The following is a 25,733-nucleotide window of genomic DNA, read 5'->3' on the forward strand; positions in this document are numbered from 1 at the left end:
TAATTTTGAGTTGCGTTCTTAATTTACATTCCCGTTTAGAAACCTCCGGTGTAAAAGTGGGTCCCTATAAAGGGCCCGGAAATAGCGATAGGGCCCCAGATGGGGACTCCCGTGGAGGTGCTCTAGTAGCGTCTTTATCTTTCGATGCATTTTTAATCACTTACTCTGTAGAAGTCGAATGATGGATTGAATCTCATGAATTTTTGCGTTACTGCTGCCGATGTATTGCAACAATCTCATGAATTTACTCTCAGTCAAACCAAATTCCTCCAATGAAAAATGTAATGCCCTGAAAAGGACAGTTTTCAGATCATGCGAATTTCTAATCACCAACACAACAGCAACCATTCGATAGTCAGAATATCACAAGAGTATTTCACTCAAATGCAGATGCTGGCTCTATGGTTCTACCGCTACACTGCAACAGATTGCCATCGTTGGATTCTCTGTCGCAACGATCATGTTACGAGCGCTACCTACGCCATCGGTGGCAACGAAGAGCGTGCGTCAGAAGGAGAAGCTGCAAAAATGTATTTGCATGGATGGAAATTAAACCTGAAACAAGTAGCAGTCTATTTACTAAAATAATAATCTTGAGGGGAAATTTCACTGGTATTCCCTGACGCACAGTCGTGATTCCGCCACCGACGGAAACTCAGCCATCTCCAAGCGATTAATATGAACTTTGATCAAAATTCGTCTCGCCTCAAATTATGGCTTAAGAACTGCTTTCACTGATGACACTTCAGACGCAACCGTTGCAGAAATAAACACCACCATAGCCGTCATCGTAGAGACACGCAAGAAAATTCCATCTGAGTGCTGTTGATGCTGACGACGACGACCGCGCGACCCACACCATCGCCGGGAATAAAATTTCCGGTAGGAGCTCCGCCGATGCTGAAGGTGGTACCATGATCTGGTCTCCGCGACATCTCGAACGAAATGACTCGCGCGCGCGGAAGAGCTGCTTTCTTGTAATCAATAAAGTTGAACCTGTAGCCACGCCCCTTTGGTGAGTGTTTGGCGGTTACACAAAATGTGCAGTCATACCGGACAAGAAAGAGGCGGGACTAATGAGCCAACTTTATTGGTTATAAGAAAACTGTTCTCCCCCGCGCGCGTGGCGCTATCAGCCTCATTCCACATCAAGACAGCAGCACGTACGGACGTGTTTTTTGCTCGCACATTTTGACGTAAACTACGTCTAAGAGGAAGACTCAGATACAGGGTGTAAAACCGAAATTTCCAAATTCGAAACCGTCACGAAATTAGAATAGATTTCAAACGCTAATAGCGTCTTTCCTTTCGATGATTTTTCGAGATTTGCTTATCAATAGATTCGGAAACTCTACAGCAATTTGCCAATTCTATTGATACTATTGATTATCAACGTTAAACTATTGAAAATGTTGTTTCTTTCCAAACTGGGGGAAAATTTCAATTCCGTTCATAAATCCCCAACACGGACATCAGATTGCAGTAACGTACGGGCCTTTTGATCCACTGCTTCGTTTTCCTTGTGTATAAAAAGCCCCCTGTTTCGCGTGCGCGCGTCATTTTCATTGTGGATGTCACGGAGAACGGACCAGCGCGGTTCCAGCGATAACGCCTGTGGTTTGGTCTGTTGTGGTAAAAACTCATGGACGATTCAAATCAAGCTCAACTCAGCACCTAAAAACTCATGGATGAGTTGAATCATCGTATGAATTACGAGCGCGCGTCAAACGGAGATGCTGCAAAAATGTATTCGCATGGATGACTATCTACTAAAATTATAAGTCTTTCTCTGAATCGGGATCTCGTGATTCTACTACCGACGGAAAACAATCTGCCATCACCAAGCAATTAAGTTTTACATTGATCAAAATTCATCTCGCCTCAAGTTGTGACTTAAGAGCTACTTTCATTGATGGTAGCCAATCGTTAGTAGAGGAAATTACAGCTTTGGCAGGTTTTGTTCTATTATTGTCAGGGGGGTTTTCTGTAGCTAATTATGCTCAAATTTGGCCTAAACATTCTTTGCATATCAAAGAATATTGTGGCCAAATTTCATAAAATTTGGTCCACTAAAACTCCCGCCGACAATAATAGAACAAAACCTGCCAAAGCCGTCATTCCCCCTACTTCATACAAGAAAATTTAAACTGAGCGCTGCTAATGTTAATGATGACGACCGCGCGACCCACACCATCGCCGGGAATAAAATTTCCGGTAGGAGCTCCGCCGATGCCGAAGGTGGTACCACGGTCTGCTCTCCGTGACATCTCGAACGAAATGGCTCGCGCGCGCGGGAGAGCTGCTTTCTTGTAATCAATAAAGTTGATTCTGTAGCCACGCCCCTTTGGTGAGTGTGAGACGGTTACACAATATTTGCAGCCATACCGGACAACAAAGAGGCGGGACTAATGTGCCATCTTTATTGATGATAAGAAAACTGCTCTCCCCCGCGCGCGTGGCATTTCATTAGAAATGTCGCGGGCGGTGGTCCCAGCATCGGCGGAGTTGCTGAACGAATCAATCGGTTCTTCTCAGGGCCACCATCCTATGCAAAGGAAGAGGTGAGGCGAATATTGTTCAAAGAGTAAATTAACCACTTGGCGACGCCATAATGTTGCCGTCCGTAGCAGAATCACGAGTGCGCCCCGGGAGGAGATGCTACAAATATGAATTCGTATGGATGGCATCAGTGGCAGCCAGGTGAAATTTTCTCAAGATCTTATTTGATTTTGTTGCGGCTTGTGATTGGGAAGACGGATTATTAACAATCAATCGAAAGATGGAGATGGAGACAGTTCAATCGAAATGATGTCGTCAGTAGCGAAATCACGAGTGCGCTTTGACGCGTGGTCTTTGCAAAAACATGTGTGCGTCTTCAGTGATTTGACGGTAGTTATCCTCATTTCTAAAGTTTTAATAGTTAAATACAGTAAAAAGTGCAATTAACCTGATAAATTCAAATTTAGAAATACCCAAGTTTAGTTAAGCTCATTGAGAATACTTTTCGAAAAATTCAAATTGAATTTAAACAAACAAAACTAAACTACTCATATTATACAAAACTCGAGAATTCAATAAATTTGTTTTAATTACATAAATATATTAGTTACTTTTAAAATGTAATTTTCATAAGAAATCCGAAGAGTAATTTTGTAATACTCATGGATAATGGCACTAGATTCTTCATTTCACCAAACTGTTTCACGTAGTTTACGTCGGGCGGTCGTGTCTTGTACACAACCCTTATGATTTTTTTGTATTGTTTTTGCTTTGTCTTAGAAAATGTGAAGTCAATAAAATTGCAGTGTTTATTGTTAACAAGCATGATTCGGTTAATCGGCCCGAATTTTGCATAGTTGGTACGGTGAAAGCTGATTGCGAATAACTCTCGATGCCGCAGGTGTCTCGATGGTACATACAAATTAAGATCACTCCTGACGGAATCCAAGTTTCAAAGTGCTCGCGTTTTCGGGAGCACACCACTCGATACGCGAGCACTTTGAAACTCGGATTCCGTCAGGAGTGACCTTAGTTTCGATAAGCGCACAGGTGTATCAAGCTTATGCGAACAAATGTTGTTTATAAATGAGACCATTGCAAATTCACGACGTTCTTTCAAAGTTTCAATATTAATTAGCATGCATCGAGCTTTATATGCCGGTAAAGGAAAAGCAGACCAACCTAATTTGCGTAGTACATATAACAGAAACTGTTTTTGTACCGACCCAATTCTGTCTGGTCACCAGTTTTTACAAAAATCTATCGAAAATAACTCCAAGAATTCACCGAGAAAATTAATAAAATTGGCAGAAAATAAGTTTTTTTTCTCAGAACAATTTGACTTATATAGGGGGAGATCCCCCAGTGGCGGACACATAAGCCATTCAAAGAAAATCTCACTAACTATACGGATTTTAGTTCAATCAAAGTTAATTGCCTATTTCCGGGGATTAAACCACCCGACTTGGACATTAATTTACAATGTTCTGAAAACTTATATATTATGTGGAAAATATTTATTTGAAAAATGTATTGGAGGTAACCACTTTCCCTTCGATAGGACTCGAACCCACGACTCTCAGTAAGCTAGACTGGTGCTTTAACCAACTAAGCTACGAAGGACCTCCGTCGGCCTTCGCAACCTAGCGGCTACTGAATGAGCTAGAGATTCCCAAATTGGACGCATAGCCGAATCACTCCCAATCAAATCAAAACTTGTTTCAGATATATACTTTTCACACCCGTTTTTTGCTAAGGCATACTTCGATTCTCCAAGACGATTTGACACGAGAATAAAATTTGCGTCTTCTCACTATCACGACATACTTTGATCTCCCTGTAGGTCTTTTTTACATTTCTGTTCAGCAAAACCAGTTCATGTCAGATGGATGTTTTTACAATAAAACAAACAATACCTAATCATTGTTGAGAAAGTTATTTTGAGCTTTTAGTGGAAAGTCGAAAATCTTCACTTGTCATAAGACGAGTTCGTATTATTACATTTAATTCCACCACTTGATTGTAACTTTAACAGATAAGTGTTTCGACCTCAACCCTTGTGGGCTCTCCTTAGCGGTGCGGTAAGATACGCGGCTACAAAGCAAGACCATGATGAGGGTGGCTGGGTTCGATTCCCGGTGTCGGTCTAGGCAATTTTCGGTTTGGAAATTGTCTCGATTTCCCTGGGCATAAAAGTATCATCGTGTTAGCCTCATGATATACGAATGCAGAAATGGTAACTTGGCTTAGAAACCTCGCAGTAAATAATTGTGGAAGTGCTGAATTAACACTATGCTGCGAGGCCGCAATGTCCCAGTGGAGGATGTAATGCCAATGAAGAACAAGAATAAGAAGAAGATTTCAACCTCAACAGTAAGGCTGTCTTCAGTGTCTCGTACTCGACTCTTATGCTTATGCTTCTACTAGCTTTCCTAACGGCCTAATATTGAACACGTGCATGTCTTCTTCTTCTTCTTCTTCTTCAATGGCTCTACATTCCAACTGGAACTACTTTTCAACTTAGTATTCTATTAGCATTTGGTCAGTTATTAATTGAAAGCTTTTCTATGCGCGCCATTGCATGAGTATGTATCTTGTGTGGCAAGTACAATGTATACACTATGCCCAGGGTGTCGAAAAAGTTTCCAACACGAAAACATGAGACTGAGAATCGAACTTGTCATCTCCGAAGTGGCAATCCTACGCCTTTGCTCGCAAGGCTTTTGGAGACCCCGTGCTTGTTCTAACATCGGATAACTACAACGGTTCTAATTCATCTCTGGGTCAAAGTAGGCCTCAATGCACTACGAACTATATCAGGGCCCGAGAATACTGCCCTGAGGTACTTCTGCGATGATATCGTGCGCATTGAAAATTGATTCGCGTATTAAGACCCGGATTGGCCTCGCTGACAGATATTCGTGTCTTAACAGGCAGTATGCTGGAACTGCCTATAGTGTTCATAAATAATGTTTGTCTTCATTTATCAGATTTAAGATAAAGTATGTTTGTGAAGAAGTCACGCACATGCAACATCTAATACGCACTCACCATCCCAAATCTACAAAATACCGTGCCTCGTACGCAAAACAATAACGGAGCTGCCACGCGCTGTGCCTCCTTCCGATCAAACGCGAGGAAGACGCGGTTCTCGCTTGTTTGGTTCCCGTTGCGTCCACCCGCAGAAAACGCGCTTTTGAACGAATCCGACCATTCGCATCTCGCGGTTGCTGCGTTCCTGTTCTATATCTTGGATTTTGTACGACAGATTCAGGAAAATCGGAATAAATGTCAAATATTACGCGAGTCCGAAGAGTCCGAGACAAATTGTTGAGGTCCGCGTGGTCAATAATCAGGGCACAGGGGATTCCTCAAAGTTAAGCTCTAATTAATTCGATTACTCTTCTCGTCATTTCCGCTATCCCATTCACTAAATAACGATCCATTCACATAGCGTTTGTCTTCTCATTCATTCGTGTTCAAGTTGTGTAGTATGAGTCATTCAATCCAAATTAACAGATGTTCAACAAGCATCGTTCGTTGACACGATAAGAAGGGGGCACTTGTTCGCAATTGCAGAGAAAAAGAATGTTTTAGGGTCATGAAGTAATACAATGTATAGTATCGTAACAGGGCAACAGGAAAAAGTTCAATTACGCGGTATTTTTCCTCCCCAATTGCACTGTGCCGTTGTTGTAAGTACGCAGGAAAAAAAAAAGATTGCCGCGACGCGACGCGTGTACGTTACCATCTCGTACCCCCTCGAACGTTAACAATGTGTACGCGCGCTCATCGCATGTCGTCCCATCTGGCCCGTCGCCATGGCATTTCTCTCATCCCCCATCCGATGGTGATGCGGTGGCTGGTTTTGAAACGAAAAATACCTTCCCACAGAGTCATTTTTACCCCTGGTCTCGAGGAGTACACTGAGGGCGACGACAAGCGTTCGGTGAAGCTTGAAGATAACAGTTGAATCCCCTTTCAGAGTGTAGGTGATACAAGACGCACATTCAATTTTCGCTGCGATTACGTTCTGCTATCGAAGCACGCAGCAAAGCCGCCACATCAAGCAGACGATGAAAATTTAAATTTTGTTATCAGCACTGGCCTGTAACTTTTTCATCCACTCATTGGCAATATTTTAGAAAAAGTAGAAGGGGGAGGGGGAAGAGTAAGCGCAAAATGTAGGTCGTAGATGACTTCTTGCATACAAATCATTTACGTGCCTCGCGTATTTCAGCCTTGATTGTGTAATCCGGTCTACCGCTGCTTTGAATTCGGAGGTGAAAAATTTGAAGCCTTTAACATGTAAGATTGAAAACATGTCATCTAAATCCATTAGGGTCTGTTCACAAATTACGTAACGCTTTTGGGGGGAGGGGGAGGTCTAACTTGCGTTATACTTTGTTACACTAAAATATGGGGGAGGGGGTGGGTATTACCAAATGTTACGCGTAACTCGAATAAAAATTAATTTTAAAGGTTTTTTAATCACTGATTGAGGTAATTTGCTAATATATCTTGATCAAGACGATGAATATGTATCAATTTTTCCATACTACCCATAACTGTTCCAGGCTAGTATTTGTAGTTTTTTACTTTTCATCTCAGAGTTGAGTTTTGTTCGAAATTTGCTAAATTTCGAGGCATTCTTGTCTCACGATGAATATTCACGATTTCTTTATTATTTTATTGAACGATCTGGGGAATGACGCTTTTATTGGTATTGTATTTCATGATTAGATCTCCCAAACCAAGCCAAAGTTTGTAAAGGCAACCCAGAGAATTTTCATTCTAAGCCGTTGCATTTTAGCTCAACCACTTCAAATAATTTGTCTTTCGTTATCGTTTTAGTCAATTCAAGCACATAGCGGGAGAGTTATGTGTAAAAACTCCAAGCGAATATTGTATTTCTCGACAGATCAGTCCCGCTAAACTAAAATGTGAATGGCTATGATCGCAATTTCTATTTTCTTTTTTACCAGCTGCATTCTTGATATCCTTGGTTTTAATCATGAGCCGTTCGTTATAACGGTGTTCAATAAATACCAAAACTCACATACTTCACAGAAAGAAAAAAATGGCATTAAAATTTTCTCAGTTACGCGTTATATGGGGGAGGGTGGGGGTTTCAAAAATGTTACTTTTTGTTACGAGGGGGAGGGAGGGGGTCAAAAACTCGGATTTTTGCGTTACGTAATTTGTGAACAGACCCTTATCATAATCCACGTGGGAATAAAGTTCTTCAACTGTTCATGAGATAATAATATTTTTTGCTGTGCAGTCAATAGCTGCAGATTGTCGATCACGCAATCTACGGAGGATCCACATAACATATTTAACTGATTGCCCGACATTCTAACTACGTGCCTTACCCACCTCATACGTCCGATTTTCCCAGTTGATACAGTCAGAGTTCTTTCACTTTCTTTATGTATCATCATCTCATAAAATGATATACTGCCCTATTTGAAAGATCCCAAGTGCGTGTTCTATAATTGAATACTTTTTTAGGCTGCTCCAAATTATGTCAATTTACACAATAAAACTACTCAAGCGAAATTTCCATACGAATATTAATTTTTGTTTTCATTTTTACATATACAGATTACTACATACATAGTATGCAAATCAGAACTTACGCTAGACGACTAGATCGAGAAATCAACCCCTTGGAAAAAAGCAAAAAACTATGGTGACAAATGATTGCAAGAAAGTGGACAAACAAGACATTTTTATTCCGCTATAAACAATCGATGTCGAAGGCGAATATAAAAGTTTAGAATGTTGATCGAAATTCACATTGTTAACAACTATTAAGCCGCTTGGTATTACATCGATCGAAAACTGAACAGACGCAAAACAATTAAATGAATTGTGATGAAACGAAATTTGTTATTGATTGCGCAATCATGAGTTGTACGTTGTTTTCCGAGGTTTCACGTTCAGAAATATAGACCCAAGATAACTAGTAAGTTGTGAAACTTTATATTTTGATGTTCTTGCATTACAATCAAACTCCAGGGAGTTTGCCTCTGGGTGGAGATTTTCAAGTGCAACGTGGGTATTACAATGATCGCAGCTGAGCAGACGCAAAACAATTACATTAAGTTTGACAAAACGAAATCTGTCATTGATTGTGCAATCGAAAAGATCCTAACGTGGTTGAAATTCTGCAATTACAATGTAGATGGCTACGACTTGAATTGTAATTGGATTGGATTTGGATAGGGTTTAAAGGTTTGCATTGGAAGTGATTTAAAATGCATTTGAAATGCATTTGAATTGGATTTGGATTGGATTTGGATTGGATTTGGATTGGATTTGGATTGGATTTAGATTGGATTTGGATTGGATTTGGATTGGATTTGGATTGGATTTGGATTGGATTTGGATTGGATTTGGATTGGTTTGGATTGGATGGATTGGTTTGGTTGGTTGGATTGGTTTGGATTGGTTTGGATTGGTTTGGATTGGTTTGGATTGGTTTGGATTGGTTTGGATTGGTTTGGATTGGTTTGGTTGGTTTGGATTGGTTTGGATTGGGTTTGGATTGGTTTGGATTGGGTTTGGATTGGTTTGGATTGGTTTGGATTGGTTTGGATTGGTTTGGTTGGTTTGGATTGGTTTGGATTGGTTTGGTTGGTTTGGATTGGTTTGGATTGGTTTGGTTGGTTTGGATTGGTTTGGATTGGTTTGGATTGGTTTGGATTGGTTTGGATTGGTTTGGATTGGTTTGGTTGGTTTGGTTGGTTTGGATTGGTTTGGATTGGTTTGGATTGGTTTGGATTGGTTTGGATTGGTTTGGATTGGTTTGGATTGGTTTGGATTGGTTTGGATTGGTTTGGATTGGTTTGGTTGGTTTGGTTGGTTTGGATTGGTTTGGATTGGTTTGGTTGGTTTGGATTGGTTTGGATTGGTTTGGATTGGTTTGGATTGGTTTGGATTGGTTTGGTTGGTTTGGGATTGGTTTGGATTGGTTTGGATTGGTTTGGTTGGTTTGGATTGGTTTGGATTGGTTTGGATTGGTTTGGATTGGTTTGGATTGGTTTGGATTGGTTTGGTTGGTTTGGATTGGTTTGGTTGGTTTGGATTGGTTTGGATTGGTTTGGATTGGGTTTGGATTGGTTTGGATTGGTTTGGATTGGTTTGGATTGGTTTGGTTGGTTTGGATTGGTTTGGATTGGTTTGGATTGGTTTGGATTGGTTTGGTTGGTTTGGATTGGTTTGGATTGGTTTGGATTGGTTTGGATTGGTTTGGATTGGTTTGGTTGGTTTGGATTGGTTTGGATTGGTTTGGTTGGTTTGGTTGGTTTGGATTGGTTTGGATTGGTTTGGATTGGTTTGGATTGGTTTGGATTGGTTTGGATTGGTTTGGATTGGTTTGGATTGGTTTGGATTGGTTTGGATTGGTTTGGATTGGTTTGGATTGGTTTGGATTGGTTTGGATTGGTTTGGATTGGTTTGGTTGGTTTGGATTGGTTTGGTTGGTTTGGATTGGTTTGGATTGGTTTGGATTGGTTTGGATTGGTTTGGATTGGTTTGGATTGGTTTGGATTGGTTTGGATTGGTTTGGATTGGTTTGGATTGGTTTGGATTGGTTTGGATTGGTTTGGATTGGTTTGGATTGGTTTGGATTGGTTTGGATTGGTTTGGGATTGGTTTGGATGGGGTTTGGATTGGTTTGGATTGGTTTGGTTTGGATTGGTTTGGTTGGTTTGGATTGGTTTGGATTGGTTTGGATTGGTTTGGATTGGTTTGGATTGGTTTGGATTGGTTTGGATTGGTTTGGATTGGTTTGGATTGGTTTGGATTGGTTTGGATTGGTTTGGATTGGTTTGGATTGGTTTGGATTGGTTTGGATTGGTTTGGATTGGTTTGGATTGGTTTGGTTGGTTTGGATTGGTTTGGATTGGTTGGATTGGTTTGGATTGGTTTGGATTGGTTTGGATTGGTTTGGATTGGTTTGGATTGGTTTGGATTGGTTTGGATTGGTTTGGTTTGGATTGGTTTGGATTGGTTTGGATTGGTTTGGATTGGTTTGGATTGGTTTGGATTGGTTTGGATTGGTTTGGATTGGTTTGGATTGGTTTGGATTGGTTTGGTTGGTTTGGATTGGTTTGGATTGGTTTGGATTGGTTTGGATTGGTTTGGATTGGTTTGGATTGGTTTGGATTGGTTTGGATTGGTTTGGATTGGTTTGGGATTGGTTTGGATTGGTTTGGATTGGTTTGGTTGGTTTGGTTTGGTTTGGATTGGTTTGGATTGGATTTGGATTGGTTTGGATTGGTTTGGATTGGTTGGATTGTTTGGATTGGATTTGGATTGGATTGGATTGGTTTGGATTGGATTTGGATTGGATTGGATTTGGATTGGATTTGGATTGGATTTGGATTGGATTTGGATTGGATTTGGATTGGATTTGGATTGGATTTGGATTGGATTTGGATTGGATTTGGATTGGATATGGATTGGATCATATTAACCACTGTTATTTGTTGCCCAACTGAGTGTTCCAGTGCAAGTTTTGTGAACAGCATGCTAGCGTCGCTCCATAATGTTGAGCAAACAAACATTGAAAGTTACATCAAAACTGTAACTTTTTGTATTATGCTAATATTCTCATTATGTAGTACAACAATACTTCCATATTCACATAGTATGATAGTTTTACAAATATTTATAGGTACCAACTGCTTTTGGCTCTTAGGTAATTATAGTTTTCTAGAAATCAAAGTGGGGCGTTTTGGCCAGGTGGGGCGCATTATACGTCTTACCCTATTATGTACCTCGCGCCTCCACACTGTCTATACCCGAATGGGAGAAGCTTTTGCCTCTATAAGTTGTCCGACCACAAAGCATCACCACTTTTTTGAAATGTGAATACAGTATTGACCTGATTTCATCACTCCCCAATTTTGTCTATCTTGATTTTATCAATGATTTTCATGAAATAACTTTCACTGCCTGTGGTTTATTAAAAATAATTCAAAAGGACCTCACAAGAATTTCGACAAGAAAGTATTTCGTTCCTGTGTTGAACTTAATATAAAAAAAAAACAATAATATAGAAATAAAACAAAGTATTTCGTTATTTAGAGCATATTGCCTCCTGCTGCATAATATTATATACACTTGTGTTCAGAATAGGGGAAGAGGCCCCTAAACGCCCCCCCCCCCCCATGCAAAACGCCTTTTTGGTTTCCCTCATATTTACCGTCATTAATATGTCCGTAACAAAACTAGATCTAAAATTATGTAGGATAGGCGAAGAAAGTTTCAAAATAGTGCATGGGAAGTTCGGAAAAACCGAAACATCTGACATTTTGGCGAGGCAAAACGCCCTAGTGGCAATAACCTACAAAGTACTTGCGTCTCCACGGACTATCCATACTAGAATGCTGATTCGCCGACGCGTGGTACTTTGTTCCCTAGGAGCCGCTAGCTGAAAGGCGTGTTGCCTCATGAGTTTTCCGGCAACAAAATATCACCACTTTTTTGAAATGTGAATATTATCAATATGATTGAGATTTTTGACAATTTTTTAATGGCATCAACTAGCTATCTTGTTTAACTGATGCATAATGTAAAAATACCAATGAATAGCGTTACAAATAAGACAATAGAGCAGTGTTTGCTTAGCTAGGGCATATTGCCCCCCCCTTCCCCTAATAGCAGTGGAGGCTGATTTTCATTAAAAATGGCCAACTTTGACAAGCTGCAACTTTGTAGGTACCCCAGCTAAAGTTTTGGCGGTGAACTTCAAATATGTGATAATAAGTATCACATTTTCGAACCACTCGTTCAAAAATTACACACTAGATCAAATAATTCAAAATAATAACAATTTTTGTTTTGTAAATATCTGAAATACAATTGATTGAAATGTCATCAACTTGTATTTATGTGGTAAGAGACACTAAGCGGCTCAAACAGTCAATGAGGTACAAATTTACAGCTTGTCAAAGTTTGCCATTTTGTATGAAAATCGGCATCCGCTGATATTATTCTGAATAATTTCTAGATCATCAAACCTTTTCACTATGTGTTTATGTTCTCTAGGCTTATACTTCAAAAATGAAAAATATTTAATAAAAAATAGTTTATTCTGCTTATAAATGAACTTTTATTTTCTATTACGATAATAATTTACTTAACATAACATTTTATTACTACACATACTGTTTAAAGCTTTTTTATGTAAATATAGAGATTCAATCCTTATACAAATACTACGATTCAAAATGATATGTTTCGATTTCATACACCGCTTCTGGACATGCTCCTTTATTTAAACGCGAAATATTGAATCAACTACATTGATTGTTGACTTACGATAATACTAATCAAGTTATATTTATCACAGATCAAACCTAAAACGAATTAATAACTTAAAAGTAGTTGTCCTTTTGAGCTAAACAAGCATCTTTAAAATTCGTTGCATTCAGTGGAAGAAAATAGTCGTCGTGAAGAAATCGAATAATATTCTCAATAGGACACAAGTTCGCTCGATCACCGCGTATGCCACGTGGTACGCTCAAACTTTTACCGCCTTCGCACACCGCAATCACGTTCGTTTCATCACGCCCATTGAACAACAATCGAAAATAGTATTGGGTATCCTTGTCGCTTTTGTACACTTCGAATGCCATCCGAGATGCATAGGGAATGAAGGGCGTATCGGTGGCCAAACCGAGAGCCGTCATCAGATATTCCATTGTTTTGTCATGGCCAGAATAGAGGACGAATTTCACTTTATCGCCGGATATCATTTTCAGCATGTACCCGACGATATTCCTTAGGAACCCATACGCACGAAGCAGGCCTTGCTGACGCATACGGACGCTCTTCCACTCCTTAAGCCCCGCCCAATGAGTATAAGCCATTAGTGCTGTCACGTGGCTCTTTTCAACGCAGCCTTCGATCTCGGGTTCCTGCTCTCCAGTCGGATCTACGTCATCAGGCTCTTCAGTATTGGGTTGACTTTGACTGAACACGATTCCGTTGTCTTCCTGATCAATATTAATCACATCCTGGGGGTCTTGCGTGCTGGAACTACTTGTGCGACGAGTCTCATGAGCCGCAGCGAGAGAAATTTTCCGACAAGGAAGTGCTGCATTGTGGCAAATGTGCGCCAGCATTGCGTCCCGTATTTCAAGTGGACTAGTTTGACCTACTGTGGGTTGGTTTTGCAACAGAGTTGCGCCCATCCATTGCACAATTGCCCCGATGGTTGGCTGCATTGCTAGTGTTTGTTTGCTCTCTTTATCTAGTTGCTTTTTGATATTGTCCGCCTGAGGACAAGCACAGTCAGTAAAACAAAAGGATAAACTATGGCTTTCTTGGATTTGGAGGTACTGCCATTTTTCAGGATGAACGATACTAAACATCAATGCCATGGCAGACTGAAACGTGCGTCGATATCGTGTTGAATACACAACAATATCTTCGGTATTATAGACAACGGGATTAGTTGTTGAATCGGAAGAATTAAAAGGAGTTGTTCTGGTAACAGCAGGCTTTGCGTACAACGATAAAGTATGCGCATAAGCTTGTCGAATCACGTCTCCAACTCTCAGTAATTGTGCAACTCCTTTTTGAGTCAGTTGTCCTAGAAGACATGCTTTAGGGCTGGACGGAAGCAAAGGAAATCCATGGAATGAACCAGTTTTCATCCAGTGGCCTGCAGTGGTACTGGAACTGCTATTTGTGAGAAAGTGACTATACTTCGACACAACCGTATCACCTTCGTAACTGCAATCAACCGAGTCAATGCCACGCACATGTGTCATTGGGCCACGATCGCCATGACGTATGAGAAGCAACACGCCCTGCAAGGACCACCCTTCAAAGCTGCCACCCTCTTCACCAATTCCAATTGTTTGTGGATGATTGCAATCGTCGTCGTTGATTTTCTTCGATCGAATCCGTTCACGCTCTTCCAGTAACAGTTGCTGCTTCTTATACAGGAAATTCTTCGAACTCAAAATGCTATTACTGTTTTCGATCGATCCGATATATTTGTACATACCTATGAGTGATAAAAAATCAATTCACTAGATTTTCACGATTCTCGACTTTAAAATACAACTTGCTTACCAGCAATAAGTAGGAAAATCCATATGCTCAAGATAAGATAACAGTAAAGTGTTCGATGTTGCAGCGAGAAGCGTGCAATTTCCCTAAGCAACATTTTCAAAATTTTCCCCACAAAATTGGTTTCTTCTGGTCACTGCCAAGGAAAACAAATTATCAGCTAGTATCAACTATGGTTCTGACGTTTGTCCTCGACCCTGGGGGAGGAATTTCTTCGGTGGGTGGAAGGCACTCCTGTTCGCCTGCGCGCGATTTCTACATGCGGTGCTCGCCACCAGGTGGCCATCTGTTTTCCACGTGAGGGGGTTTGCCGTAAAATCCGAAACAGTGTTAATAGTTTTAACATCTCACCCATCTCGCCCTCAAGTAGAAGCCATAAGCTCAGCAATTAATGTAATCAACACGCTATAAAAATATCTGAAAGATTCATTTATGGGCATTCCTTTCTATAGCATGGCACCGGTAAGAAGGTCTGTTCGCTATCGCTGGTTGTTTGAATTATCATTCGTTTTTATGCCAGAGCTTGGGGCCTCACTATCACATGTTCGGTCGCAAGCAAAACACCATGCTGTATGCATGGTGTGAGGAAGCGTGATGTTTATTCAGCATTAGGTGAAATATAAACCGGACTTCATATTTACCTACCGTGTCTAATGAGTCAATACATTATAGATACACAGGAAAACGCTTATTGGTAAATTTTCTGTTTCCTCCTCCTCAAAATTTTGAAACCAAATTAAATTATTTGAATGGGGATTTCAAAGTTTTAACGTTATAATAATAAATTTGTCAAATTCCAAGTTTTTCGATTTCATCATTTTTATTTTTTTTATCTTTTCTATTCTTTTTATTATTCGCAAGACCGATAGGACAAAAGTAAAAATTAATTAAACTAAAGCTACGGCCATATTATGACTAATAAAATTCAATAGAAATGCGTGCAAAATAACGGTAAGATGCTAAAAATTGAGCTAAACATTAAAGTGATTCAAATTTTGACTTGCTCGTTCCTTTACAGGGTGATTAGGGTTGCTTGTCAGTGTTTGAAAATAATAAGCTTTTTAATGATTTCAAGCTACGTTTAAATTTGTTTTTTTTCTTGTAGTAGCGTTATAGAATACTTATTTTTTGCTGGAGATTTTTTGTGAGTTCATTTTTAATTCAACCAAAATAATGATCATTCAATAAAAATGGTGATAAAAATGTATTAAATATTTCAGACGACATAAACACAAATTGTTATCAATTACACACTCAAAAATATAAAGCAACGGCAGCATATCGAATAGATTGGAGCTGTGAACCCCTAAATATGATTTACGCCAAAAAGAAGAGAAGTTATGTTGGAAAATATTAAAAACCAGCATCGTGCGTGCCAGCTTCTTTTTTGTTTCAAAAAGGTTAAGGATGTGTGTCCGCTAGAAGGAGTAAAAGTTCATTTCAACCCAAAAATTACAGATTGTTATGCATAATCTTTGATTACCGTCATTCGGGATGACATTGGGCCTAGGGGGTAAGATTGGGCCAAAAACGAAAAATGTTTCGACTCCTAATATCTCAGAAACTGTCACGAATTTTGATGAACACTTCAAACGGTTCGAAATTATATTAAAATTCACGTCTAGGAAATCAAAAAACAAATTCCAAGAACTAATTGTGCTCGTACCATAATGCTACCAATCTATAACATAACTAATTTTTAGATCGATGGATACCTGGTTATCATGTTATGATAATCTATTGTTGTTTTATCGAATTTTATGGATATTTTATATAGCGGTTCTGGTTTTTCGTGGCAACGAGCAATGCACAATGGTCCCGGAGTCGAATCTAGCAAGACAAAAATGTTTGCGCCAAAACTATTAGTTTTAGATATATAGTGTCTTTGGGAAAAAAATTTCATATTTTTTGACGATTTTTTTCCATGTAGTGAAATTAGGGTGGTACCTATATTTCAGAAGTTCATAATATCAACTTTTTAATTTTTCGGTAAACACTTGTGCAATGTTCCACAAAGTTGTAGAGCAATAAATTTTGAGCAACTTTGCCGAAGAAACCATTTTTCTATCACTTATGGTTCACAAGTTATGAGCTTTTTCAATAAATACGTTAGGGCGGTCCCTAAAAATCGGTATTCTTCACATAACTTTTTATACATTCATTTCTCGCATAAACTTTGTTCCGAGCACTTTTAGGACTTTTGAAGACGCACATTTTAGTTAAAGGGAATGAATCTATCTCTTATAACAAAAAAGTTATTTGAGTTTTTGTATGAAAAACATGTTTTTTTCATATGCGTATATTTCAAAATGGAGCAAACCGATTTTCAATCTATTGGTTCTATTCGAAAGCTCGCACTTTTCTGCGTTTATGGTGGGAAAACTGGAGGAGCGTTTTTTGTTTAAAGCGTTTTATTTCATTTTGAAAAAAATATGTTTTTAATCGAAAAACGGCTATAACTTGATAAATAAACGAGATAGGTCCATGGGTATTCAACAAAAAGATGTGTATTTAGAAATTCTAAATCTGGTCCATACAAAGTATCCCTCTGAAAACAATACATAAAAATTTATTTAAAAAAACGGTTTTCGTAAGGAAATAAACGTTAGATCGATCAAAGTAGGGCGCATTTCCTCGGTTCACCGGTTCATTCTTACTGAATGTTTACATACGCGTTGAGACTGCCATGTCTTTTGTGTGCCATGCAAAACATCAAACAGAAAATCAGGCTACTATGCATATTATTGGTAGTAGCTTGGTTTTCTGTTGGATATGTAGCGTTAAAAATACGTCACTTTTGAAGTATAGCCTTTGTTAAAAGCCTACCTTGTTCTGATTAGATTTTTTTCGGTATCGCCAGTGGGAGAAAGCGAAGATGACAATTGATTAGCTACTGAAACGTTTTTATTACTATTACGTCAAAAGCAAATCTTCATCAGGTGGGAAAATCTCAGTAGTTTGCATTAAAGTTCGAAATGTTATGAAAGGCAAATAATAGAAAAAAAGAGCATTTCTTGAACGCAACCAACTTGGCTATGTAGGTACACCAGGAGAAATTCCGGAACGGAAAACCTTGAAACGGCGTAAATCTTTATCAAGTACGAGATCAAAGTTGAAAAAAGAGGTGGGTAAGGGTTGAAAATTGTCTTTTTCGGCATTATGTAATTTGTAAACGAACCATGTACTGTACCGCTCACAAAAAAAACAACTCTTCCGCTCATTTTTGGTCACAACGGAAAATACGTGCCAGATAGTCGCCTAAGAAAAACATACCTCCAGATAAAAAAGCTACTTCGATATTTTTAAAATTTGGCCGCCTCTTGGTGCATCCTAGCGGTGAATGTTTGGATAGCACTATTTGTACTGCGGAGAAATTTTCACATCTATGAGAGCTTTGGAAAATTATCACGAAAGATGTAATTTTGTTGCAAGGCACAATAACGTAAAAAAATCATAAGCTGTGTCAACCAGCCTGCTTTGATCGATCTCACGTTTATTTCCTTACGAAAACCGTTTTTTAAATATATTTTTATGTATTGATTTTTGAGGGATACTTTGTATGGACCACATTTAGAACTTCTAAAGGCACATCTTTTTGTTGAAGACCCATGATCCTATCTCGTTTATTTATCAAGTTATAGCCGTTTTTCGATTAAAATCATATTTTTTCAAAATGAAATAAAACGCTTTAAACAAAAAACGCTCTCTCAGTTTTCTCACCATAAACGCAAAAAAGTGCGAGCTTTCGAATAGAACCAATAGATTGAAAATCGGATTGCTCCATTTCGAAATATACGCATATGAAAAAAACATGTTTTTCATACACACAAAAAAAAATAGTTGGTAAAAGTCAAAGAAACGTTAGTAAAGTTAAGAAAATTCGTTAGTGATTTTCAGTAGAAAGTATACGACTGTTAAATTTACAATTGCAAGAATGTCACATCGGTCAGAACTGTAACAGGAGTTGACTTTTCGAAATGACATTTTCCTCTCAAAACTAAATGTGTATTCTACTTTCGAATTAACAGTTTAGCTTTCAAAACAACAAGTTATGCGCGCTTTCAATTTGAGTCTAGAATGTCAGCATAAAATTTTACGTATTCAAAATAAATATTCCGTTTTGTTTCATTTATTATTTTTATTCAAGAATACTATATTTATATACAATAAGAAAAAACAATTTACAAATAATTATACATATAAATTATATATATATATATATATATATATATATATATATATATATATATATATATATATATATATATATATATATATATATATATATATATATATATATATATATATATAAAAATCCAATCCAAACGTGAACAACAAAACCGATCACAAACCTTCGCACTCCCAACATGGACACACTGAATCCATCACCTTCTCGATGAACTCCGGATCCCTCACCATTGGCAGCCGTTTCACGACCTGCTCGCCATCCTCCCACCTCTGAATCACTACAATATCCAACCCGTACATCAAAGCCATCTGCAGCGCCAGCGTTGCATTGTCCACTCCTCCGCTCGATACCGTCGACTTGTACTTGGCCAAGTACCCGATCAGCTTCACTGTCGTTTCCTGTGGAAGCCCGCACTGTGTCGCCCAGGTTAACAAATACGTTGCCAACAGCACCCGAATCTCCTCGAACAAATCCAGTACCTGACGATGATGCTTCGGCGGACTCAGCGCCCGATTCGTCGTCAGAACGTCCAGTTCTTTCGTTACGTCCAACTCCCCCAGCAAATCCACGATTTTATTCAGCACTCCATCAGCCACAAGCCCATTCGTGTACGCTGTGATCAGCTGCGTAATCTCGTGCGGCGCATCCGTGCACCAACTTACACCAACCCGGGCGTGAAACAGCTCCTTCAAGCTCGCAGTCAGCGACTTCCTTCCATCGTAATTAAGCTATACTGCCACTTAGCCCCGCGGCAGCCCCGGATGATTCGGCATCTGCTGCTGCGCTGTGCAAAGCAATTCCAGCGCAATGTACTCGTTCAAATCGTACATATCGGAAATAATCACACTCTCGTCCACCACCCAAACTTAGGCAGCGTTATTCCGTCCGTAATCCCGACCCGGATTGCCTCCCGGCTTTTGGCATTCTTCGGTGGATTTCGCAGCAGGGTGGTGAAATTCAGCTTATGCTTTCGCAGCAGCGCATCCAGACTGGCCACATTTTGTTCCTATTGTTGCCCAGCGCTACTGCCGGACGCCGACAGGAACGAGTCGATACTATTGAAGAGGTGCTTGAACGGGGTCCACATAGCATCCGGAGCAGCTGAAATGGAATGCAAACAACCATGTAATGGGTTCGAAATTTCAGCGCGGAAATTCCGGCAAAATAACCAAATCAATCTACAAACCTTCACTCATTTTGAATAAATTACAATTCCGTAAACCGTCCGAGCCGACAGAATACGATCGATGTCATCGTCGTAAACCAGTACTCGAAATCCCTGCTCCTGAAGTTGGCTGGCTTAGATTTCTGTTTCAGACCTCTTGTTTGGTAGTCTCGCATCTCGCCAGCCTTGATATACGGCGGGGACGCTTCAAAGTGGAACACGCCAACAGCTCCTCATCTTCTACCTGTTCCGTCGTTCGTTGGAGATGGGTGCAAAACAAATATATCTGCAAAGATAACAAAACGTGGTGGAATTAAATGGAAAGTACTAGACAGTTGAAATATTAAAGATTCAATTCAAACGTTATCTATCGACCATTCGATTGAATTCAAATAATAAAGACTTAAGCATGAAGTAAGCATGAACATTATAAAAATCGTGCTTTGTAAAAAATTTGATCAGCCGGACCTTCAAACTGTTGGATAATTTGAAAAAAATGTTTTCTCCTTATAAACGCAAAAGAAAAATAGGAATACAATTTTTGCCGTGCAAATTTTCCAAACCATAAACTGTTGTGGAATAATATTGTCTATCCGGAGTAAAGTTAGAACGCTTTTTATACCGAAGTTGGATTTTTCTCCAGATACAGGCAACTTTTCTAACTTCGGAAGTAGTGCGCTGGATTCGCCTAAAGATGCGCTAAACAACGCATCAATTAGTTTGACAGAAAAAACTTCGGAAGAAAGTCCCGACCTCCGAATTCTAAGTTGGTGCTACGCCGACAATACAACCCCCCTACGGCCCAACCTCTGAATACACCCTTGGCATTGCATACAGAACAAAAATCAAAACTACTCACTCTTCCGGGTCGTCACAGGAGCGGGTTGCTTCTCTCACTAATCGGCTCCTTTCTATAGAATTATTATTAGATTATTAGATGTTATTAGATCTTGATTTCGCGCTTCTGACGTTCTTCCTTGCTGAAATGGCCAGCGCTCGTTTCTCGTCCGCAGAATAGATTTGATTTTCCTTACGGATGCGGACCGCCTCCATGTGACGATATCTGAAAAAAAAAAGAAAAAAATATGCTATTCATTATCTTTTAAATTGTTCATCCACATAAAGAAGAAAATCAAGGCAAAAGTAAAAGATAGCCGAAACGAAAATGAAAAAACAAAAAATAATTAAACTAAAAAAGAACGAAAAGCTTAATGGAAAAGCAGTGCATTAATAAAAGTATACCAAAATTAGTAAGAAAGTTTACCGATTGAGAAAAAGGTGATAAAACTTACCTGCTACCACTCATCACGTATCCAATGTCATCAATGTTGGCAATCTCGTCCGATGTAAGCCCGATTTCACCACGCCGCGGATGAACAATTATTCGCTTGCCCTCGATCACATAGGCGGTCATCGCGGCACCCTCACCAGGCAGCAGTGCCCGACAAAAGTCCTTCTGGCTCAGATTTCCGCTGGTTTTGATCGGTCCCACGACGCCATCGCCATCACCACTACCCTTGGATGTTCCGGCTCTGGCTTCCGCATTGCTACCCGACTTTTCGATCCACTCCTCTTCCTTTTCGTTGTTGCCCGATGATGACGAAGGAAGAATCCGCTGATGACGAGGAAGAGACCTTCTTTTTCCTTTTCTTATTGTGCTTATTCTTTTTGCGGTTCTTCTTACTGGATTTCTTCTTCTTCTTCTTCTTACCCTTACTCACTGCCCTTCTTTTTCTTCTTCGTTTTCTTTGAAGCTTTTACTTTTTTGGTCGCGGTTTGCTCCTTCTCGTCATCGGATAATTCTCTTGGTGGGGGCGAATCCACCCACGCAATCGGGGTACCCTCCTCCTCAATAATTTTCCGCTGCAATCGCCTTGACATGAATTCCTCGTTCATACTGTTGCGTGCACCTCCTCGTACCTTTCCCCAACAGGAAAGTTGTCTGCAGCATCTTTCCCAGGCCCATCTCATCGCATCTCGTCAGCGGGGACGCTTCAAAGCGAAACACCGTTTTTGGCTTAGTGTTTATTTCTGTCAACAGCTTCTCATCTTTTTAATGTTCCGTTTTTCGATGGCAATGGCTGGAAAACAAATGTTAAAAGCTCAAAATGAAATTTCTTTCTGACACTTTCTGACTTAAAACAAACGCCAACTACTCATTACAACTAGAAGCACCATGGTCCTAGCCAGGTGCTGACGAACAAATTTAATACAAAAAAAACAGCTAGATTACAACCAGAATCAAAATACTTACTCTCCCGGGTCGCCACTTGTGCTCGTGGTGGGTGCTGCTCTTCCTTATCGTTTCCTTTTTTCGGTTTGCCCTTCGCCTAGGCTGGTGGGCTGTTCGACGATCCATGAGGCTTTCAGCGATCGTGTACGTACACGCACGTTTCACTCACACTTTTACTCGGTTTGTTTGCAACCACGAGCAGCTGTCACGGCAAAATCAAATGGGATTGTTTGCAACCACGAACCTGCGTTCGTGTTGGTGAGAAATGTCGGCGAGACCCTAATTTGTCGGGGTCGATAGTATGGGAGGAAATCTCCGCGGTGGCGTTTGAATTTTTCCGGGTTTTGGCCGGGTTGGTGCGGGTGCGCAACTTGGTAAACAAACATTCTCCCACAAATTTCCGACTTGACAGATCGTCATGGGCTGCCAGTATTTTTTTTTTGTTGGTGTCACGGTTGCCAGAAAGACTTAAATTGGAAGTGACTTTGATAATTTTACAATTTTTGTATTGATTGTTCCCACTGTGAAAACCACAGTTTTACACTGAGATAAAAGCATTCAGATTAAACATTTTGTATTCAATTTAAACATTATAACACTCAAAAATACCAAATTTTCCTTACTCTTGAATTGAAAGGCGGAAAATGTAAAAATCCCAACTTTTTTTTGCTCTGTGTACAAAAACTCAAATAACTTTTGTGTTATAAGAGATAGATCCATGGTCCTTTAACAAAAATGAGCGTCTTTAAAAGTCCTAAAAGTGCTCGGAACAAAGTTTATGCGAGAAATGAATGTATAAAAAGTTATGTGAAGAATACCGATTTTTAGGGACCGCCCTAACGTATTTATTGAAAAAGCTCATAACTTGTGAACCATAAGTGATAGAAAAATGGTTTCTTCGGCAAAGTTGCTCAAAATTCATTGTTCTACAACTTTGTGGAACATTGCACAAGTCTTTACAGAAAAATTAAAAAGTTGATATTATGAACTTCTGAAATATAGGTACCACCCTAATTTCACTGCATGGAAAAAAATCGTCAAAAAATATGATTTTTTTCCCAAAGACACTATATATCTAAAACTAATAGTTTTGGCGCAAACATTTTTGTCTTGCTAGATTCGACTCTGGGACCATTGTGCAATGCACGCTAAAAAGGGGTGAGATTGGGCCAAGCCTTTGGTTGATTTGCCTTACATAGTTGGTAAGAGCCATAATGTAGACAATTATTTTTAATGAATGATTGAATCGAAACATCATCACCGCTGAACTTTATTTTATTTGGCCTCATGTCACCCCCTATGAGGGGTGAGAATGGGCCAATTTTGAACAACATACAACTTTGAAAAATTTCCCTCATTTATTATTTTTTCCCCACACAGTGGTAAATTTGTTATGCAAACTTATACCAAACTAATTAAAATTGATTCCAATGTAACATTTACTCGGAACATACCACATTTTGGCCCAATGGCACCCCCGTTGACGGTATTATCTAAGTTTGATCATTTTGAAGCTTGCGTTTCGATTTTGTGTACATTTACTTTACTGACAACCAACCATGCTCAGCATGTGCTTGAACGAACATATTTGCTGTTCTTGGAATCAAATTGTAATTTGTGTGCACACGCTATTTGAAATTTATGTAAGAGTTGATAGGAAAATAGTAACTTATGTGAAAAAACAATGCTCTTTCTGTCAAAAACTTTTTTTTTAATTGCAAGTTATCATACGGTCTTTGTTGTGAAACAATCTGATTCTTGTAGAAAAGTAATTGTAATTGTTATTTATCAGACTTCACCCTGGCCGACACTTTCCTCCTATCTATACTTGAGTTAGGTGAAGACCTACCAAGCCTTCACCGTTAACATGCGCTAGACCGTATAGTACACCCCGAGTAGCACGCTTGTCACATATCAGTCACTGTGACTCATATGCGACCAAATCCAATCACATTGGAGTTGCTGCAACCAAATCGATCTGAGCTGTGCTACTAGGGACCGGTTCCCAACCACAAGCAGGCGCTGGGCTTAACCAGTTCCGCAAGTGTCAGATACATTAAAAGAAAAGAGAGTTGACAGAAAAGGGAAAGATTAGTGGAGAAGAGTTGCGTTTGCTGAAACGAGACAAATGAATAATTATTAGTATGGTAGTTGTTCATCGCGGAGGGATGCTAGTGCTTGGATCCCTAGATGTTTGATTCCACGCCTATCTATCAAGTTCCGCGGAATTTCGCGGAATTTGAGCATGGCGAAATCTGATTTCTTGATTTCGTTTCGTTTCGAAAAATTGCAAAAATTTCGCTAGAAAAAACTAGCTTCTAACGAAATTTAACGGAATTCCGCGGAATTTCGAAACAAATTTAAACTTAAACCAGACTTCATATTATCAAAAATTTTGGCTGCGCCGCTGAACAAAATCTTAGAAGTGTTTTCAAAACTTTAGATTATACAAATTTTTCTATAAACGCTTACTACATAACCCCATTCTCAGTTGACAAATACGTATGCAGTTTTCTTTTATAAATCGTCTTCAGTAAAACACTGATTCAAATTTAAATTCGGTGATATTTTTTTACTATTTGCACAATATGAATGGGGAATCGATCGTGGGACGGCAGCTAGTCCGGGAGAACGCGAAGTGAAAAAAATCTACCCGAAATTTGTTTAACTAGTGTGCAATCGATCGTGTTGATGCTGATCACGCCAGCTAGTGTTGGAGAACGCGAAGTGATAAAATTAAAGTCTGCATCGAAGAGCACAACATTATTTAATGCGGAATCGATAGTGTTGTAAAAGTTTATTAAACGAAGCACATTGATCTTGCGTTAGATTGATTTGCAACACTGTTTTCAAAATAACTTCGTTTACAATAAATAGTTATTTATTTATTTATCTTTATCTTCAGTATTAACTGTGCAGACTGGTTTAAAACTTATATACTAACTAAAAATTTGCCTTAATCTAGTTTTGAATATCGTTCTGCTACAATTAAAATCGAACCAATCAATGTCGTTGAGGAGGTTGAAGCAACATTCAAGCGGATGATTTTGCCCAAACATTGTGAAGTGTCAGACAGGCTGGAAGAGCTGACGTTTGCGGAACATGAAAGTTAACTTGCTGCAGGAGCTCAGTACAGTCCACGTGGTTGTTTATAATGTCAAATGCAAAAACCAAGGCTGACAATAGTCATTCTCGTCATATGAAAAAACCGAAAAAAATTTAGTCTCCGTCATAACATTGCACGACGCAACACATATTCGTTTTCTTCGCGCCGCATGCGTACCACGACGATAGTCGCGCAACCAAAAGTTATGACGATTTTCGTCGTCACTTCTTCACACAATTGATTGCACATCATTATAGACGGACTGGTTAAAAACATAATGACGTCTCAAATAAACAAATAGTAGGAACATCGATAATATAGTATATTTGGAAGAAGCGTTGGTTGGCAAGTATCCTTCCACTTCGTCATCATATAACCATTTGAGCCTAGAATGGTTGTCATCCCCAACTACGATTACGGTGTCACATGGGGTAGCTATGTTGAC

General features: G+C 39.4%; 1 protein-coding gene and 1 pseudogene across 1 annotated transcript; both read right to left on the reverse strand.

The window, feature by feature from the left end:
• Nucleotides 1-12,613: 12,613 nt before the first annotated feature.
• On the reverse strand, nucleotides 12,614-14,770 carry LOC134216160 (2-phosphoxylose phosphatase 1). The gene is made up of 2 exons (XM_062695125.1): nucleotides 14,599-14,770; nucleotides 12,614-14,530 (listed from the first exon to the last, which is right to left on the reverse strand). Exons 1-2 carry the CDS (start codon nucleotides 14,690-14,692, stop codon nucleotides 12,891-12,893), a joined length of 1,734 nt encoding a protein of 577 aa, XP_062551109.1. The 5' UTR covers nucleotides 14,693-14,770; the 3' UTR covers nucleotides 12,614-12,890.
• Nucleotides 14,771-18,916: 4,146 nt separating this feature from the next.
• Nucleotides 18,917-22,308, reverse strand: LOC134216161 (NKAP family protein CG6066-like; annotated as a pseudogene).
• Nucleotides 22,309-25,733: the final 3,425 nt, after the last annotated feature.

Source organism: Armigeres subalbatus, chromosome 2 (assembly GCF_024139115.2).
Source record: "Armigeres subalbatus isolate Guangzhou_Male chromosome 2, GZ_Asu_2, whole genome shotgun sequence".
Taxonomy (NCBI): Eukaryota; Metazoa; Arthropoda; class Insecta; order Diptera; family Culicidae; genus Armigeres; species Armigeres subalbatus.

Bases quoted from the DNA above. Each gene is read 5' to 3' on its own strand.
- LOC134216160 (XM_062695125.1), bottom strand. From the start codon at position 14,692: ATGTTGCTTAGGGAAATTGCACGCTTCTCGCTGCAACATCGAACACTT. The intron at 14,531-14,598 runs GTAAGCAAGTTG...TATCACTCATAG, and splicing joins GATTTTCCTACTTATTGCTG to GTATGTACAAATATATCGGA.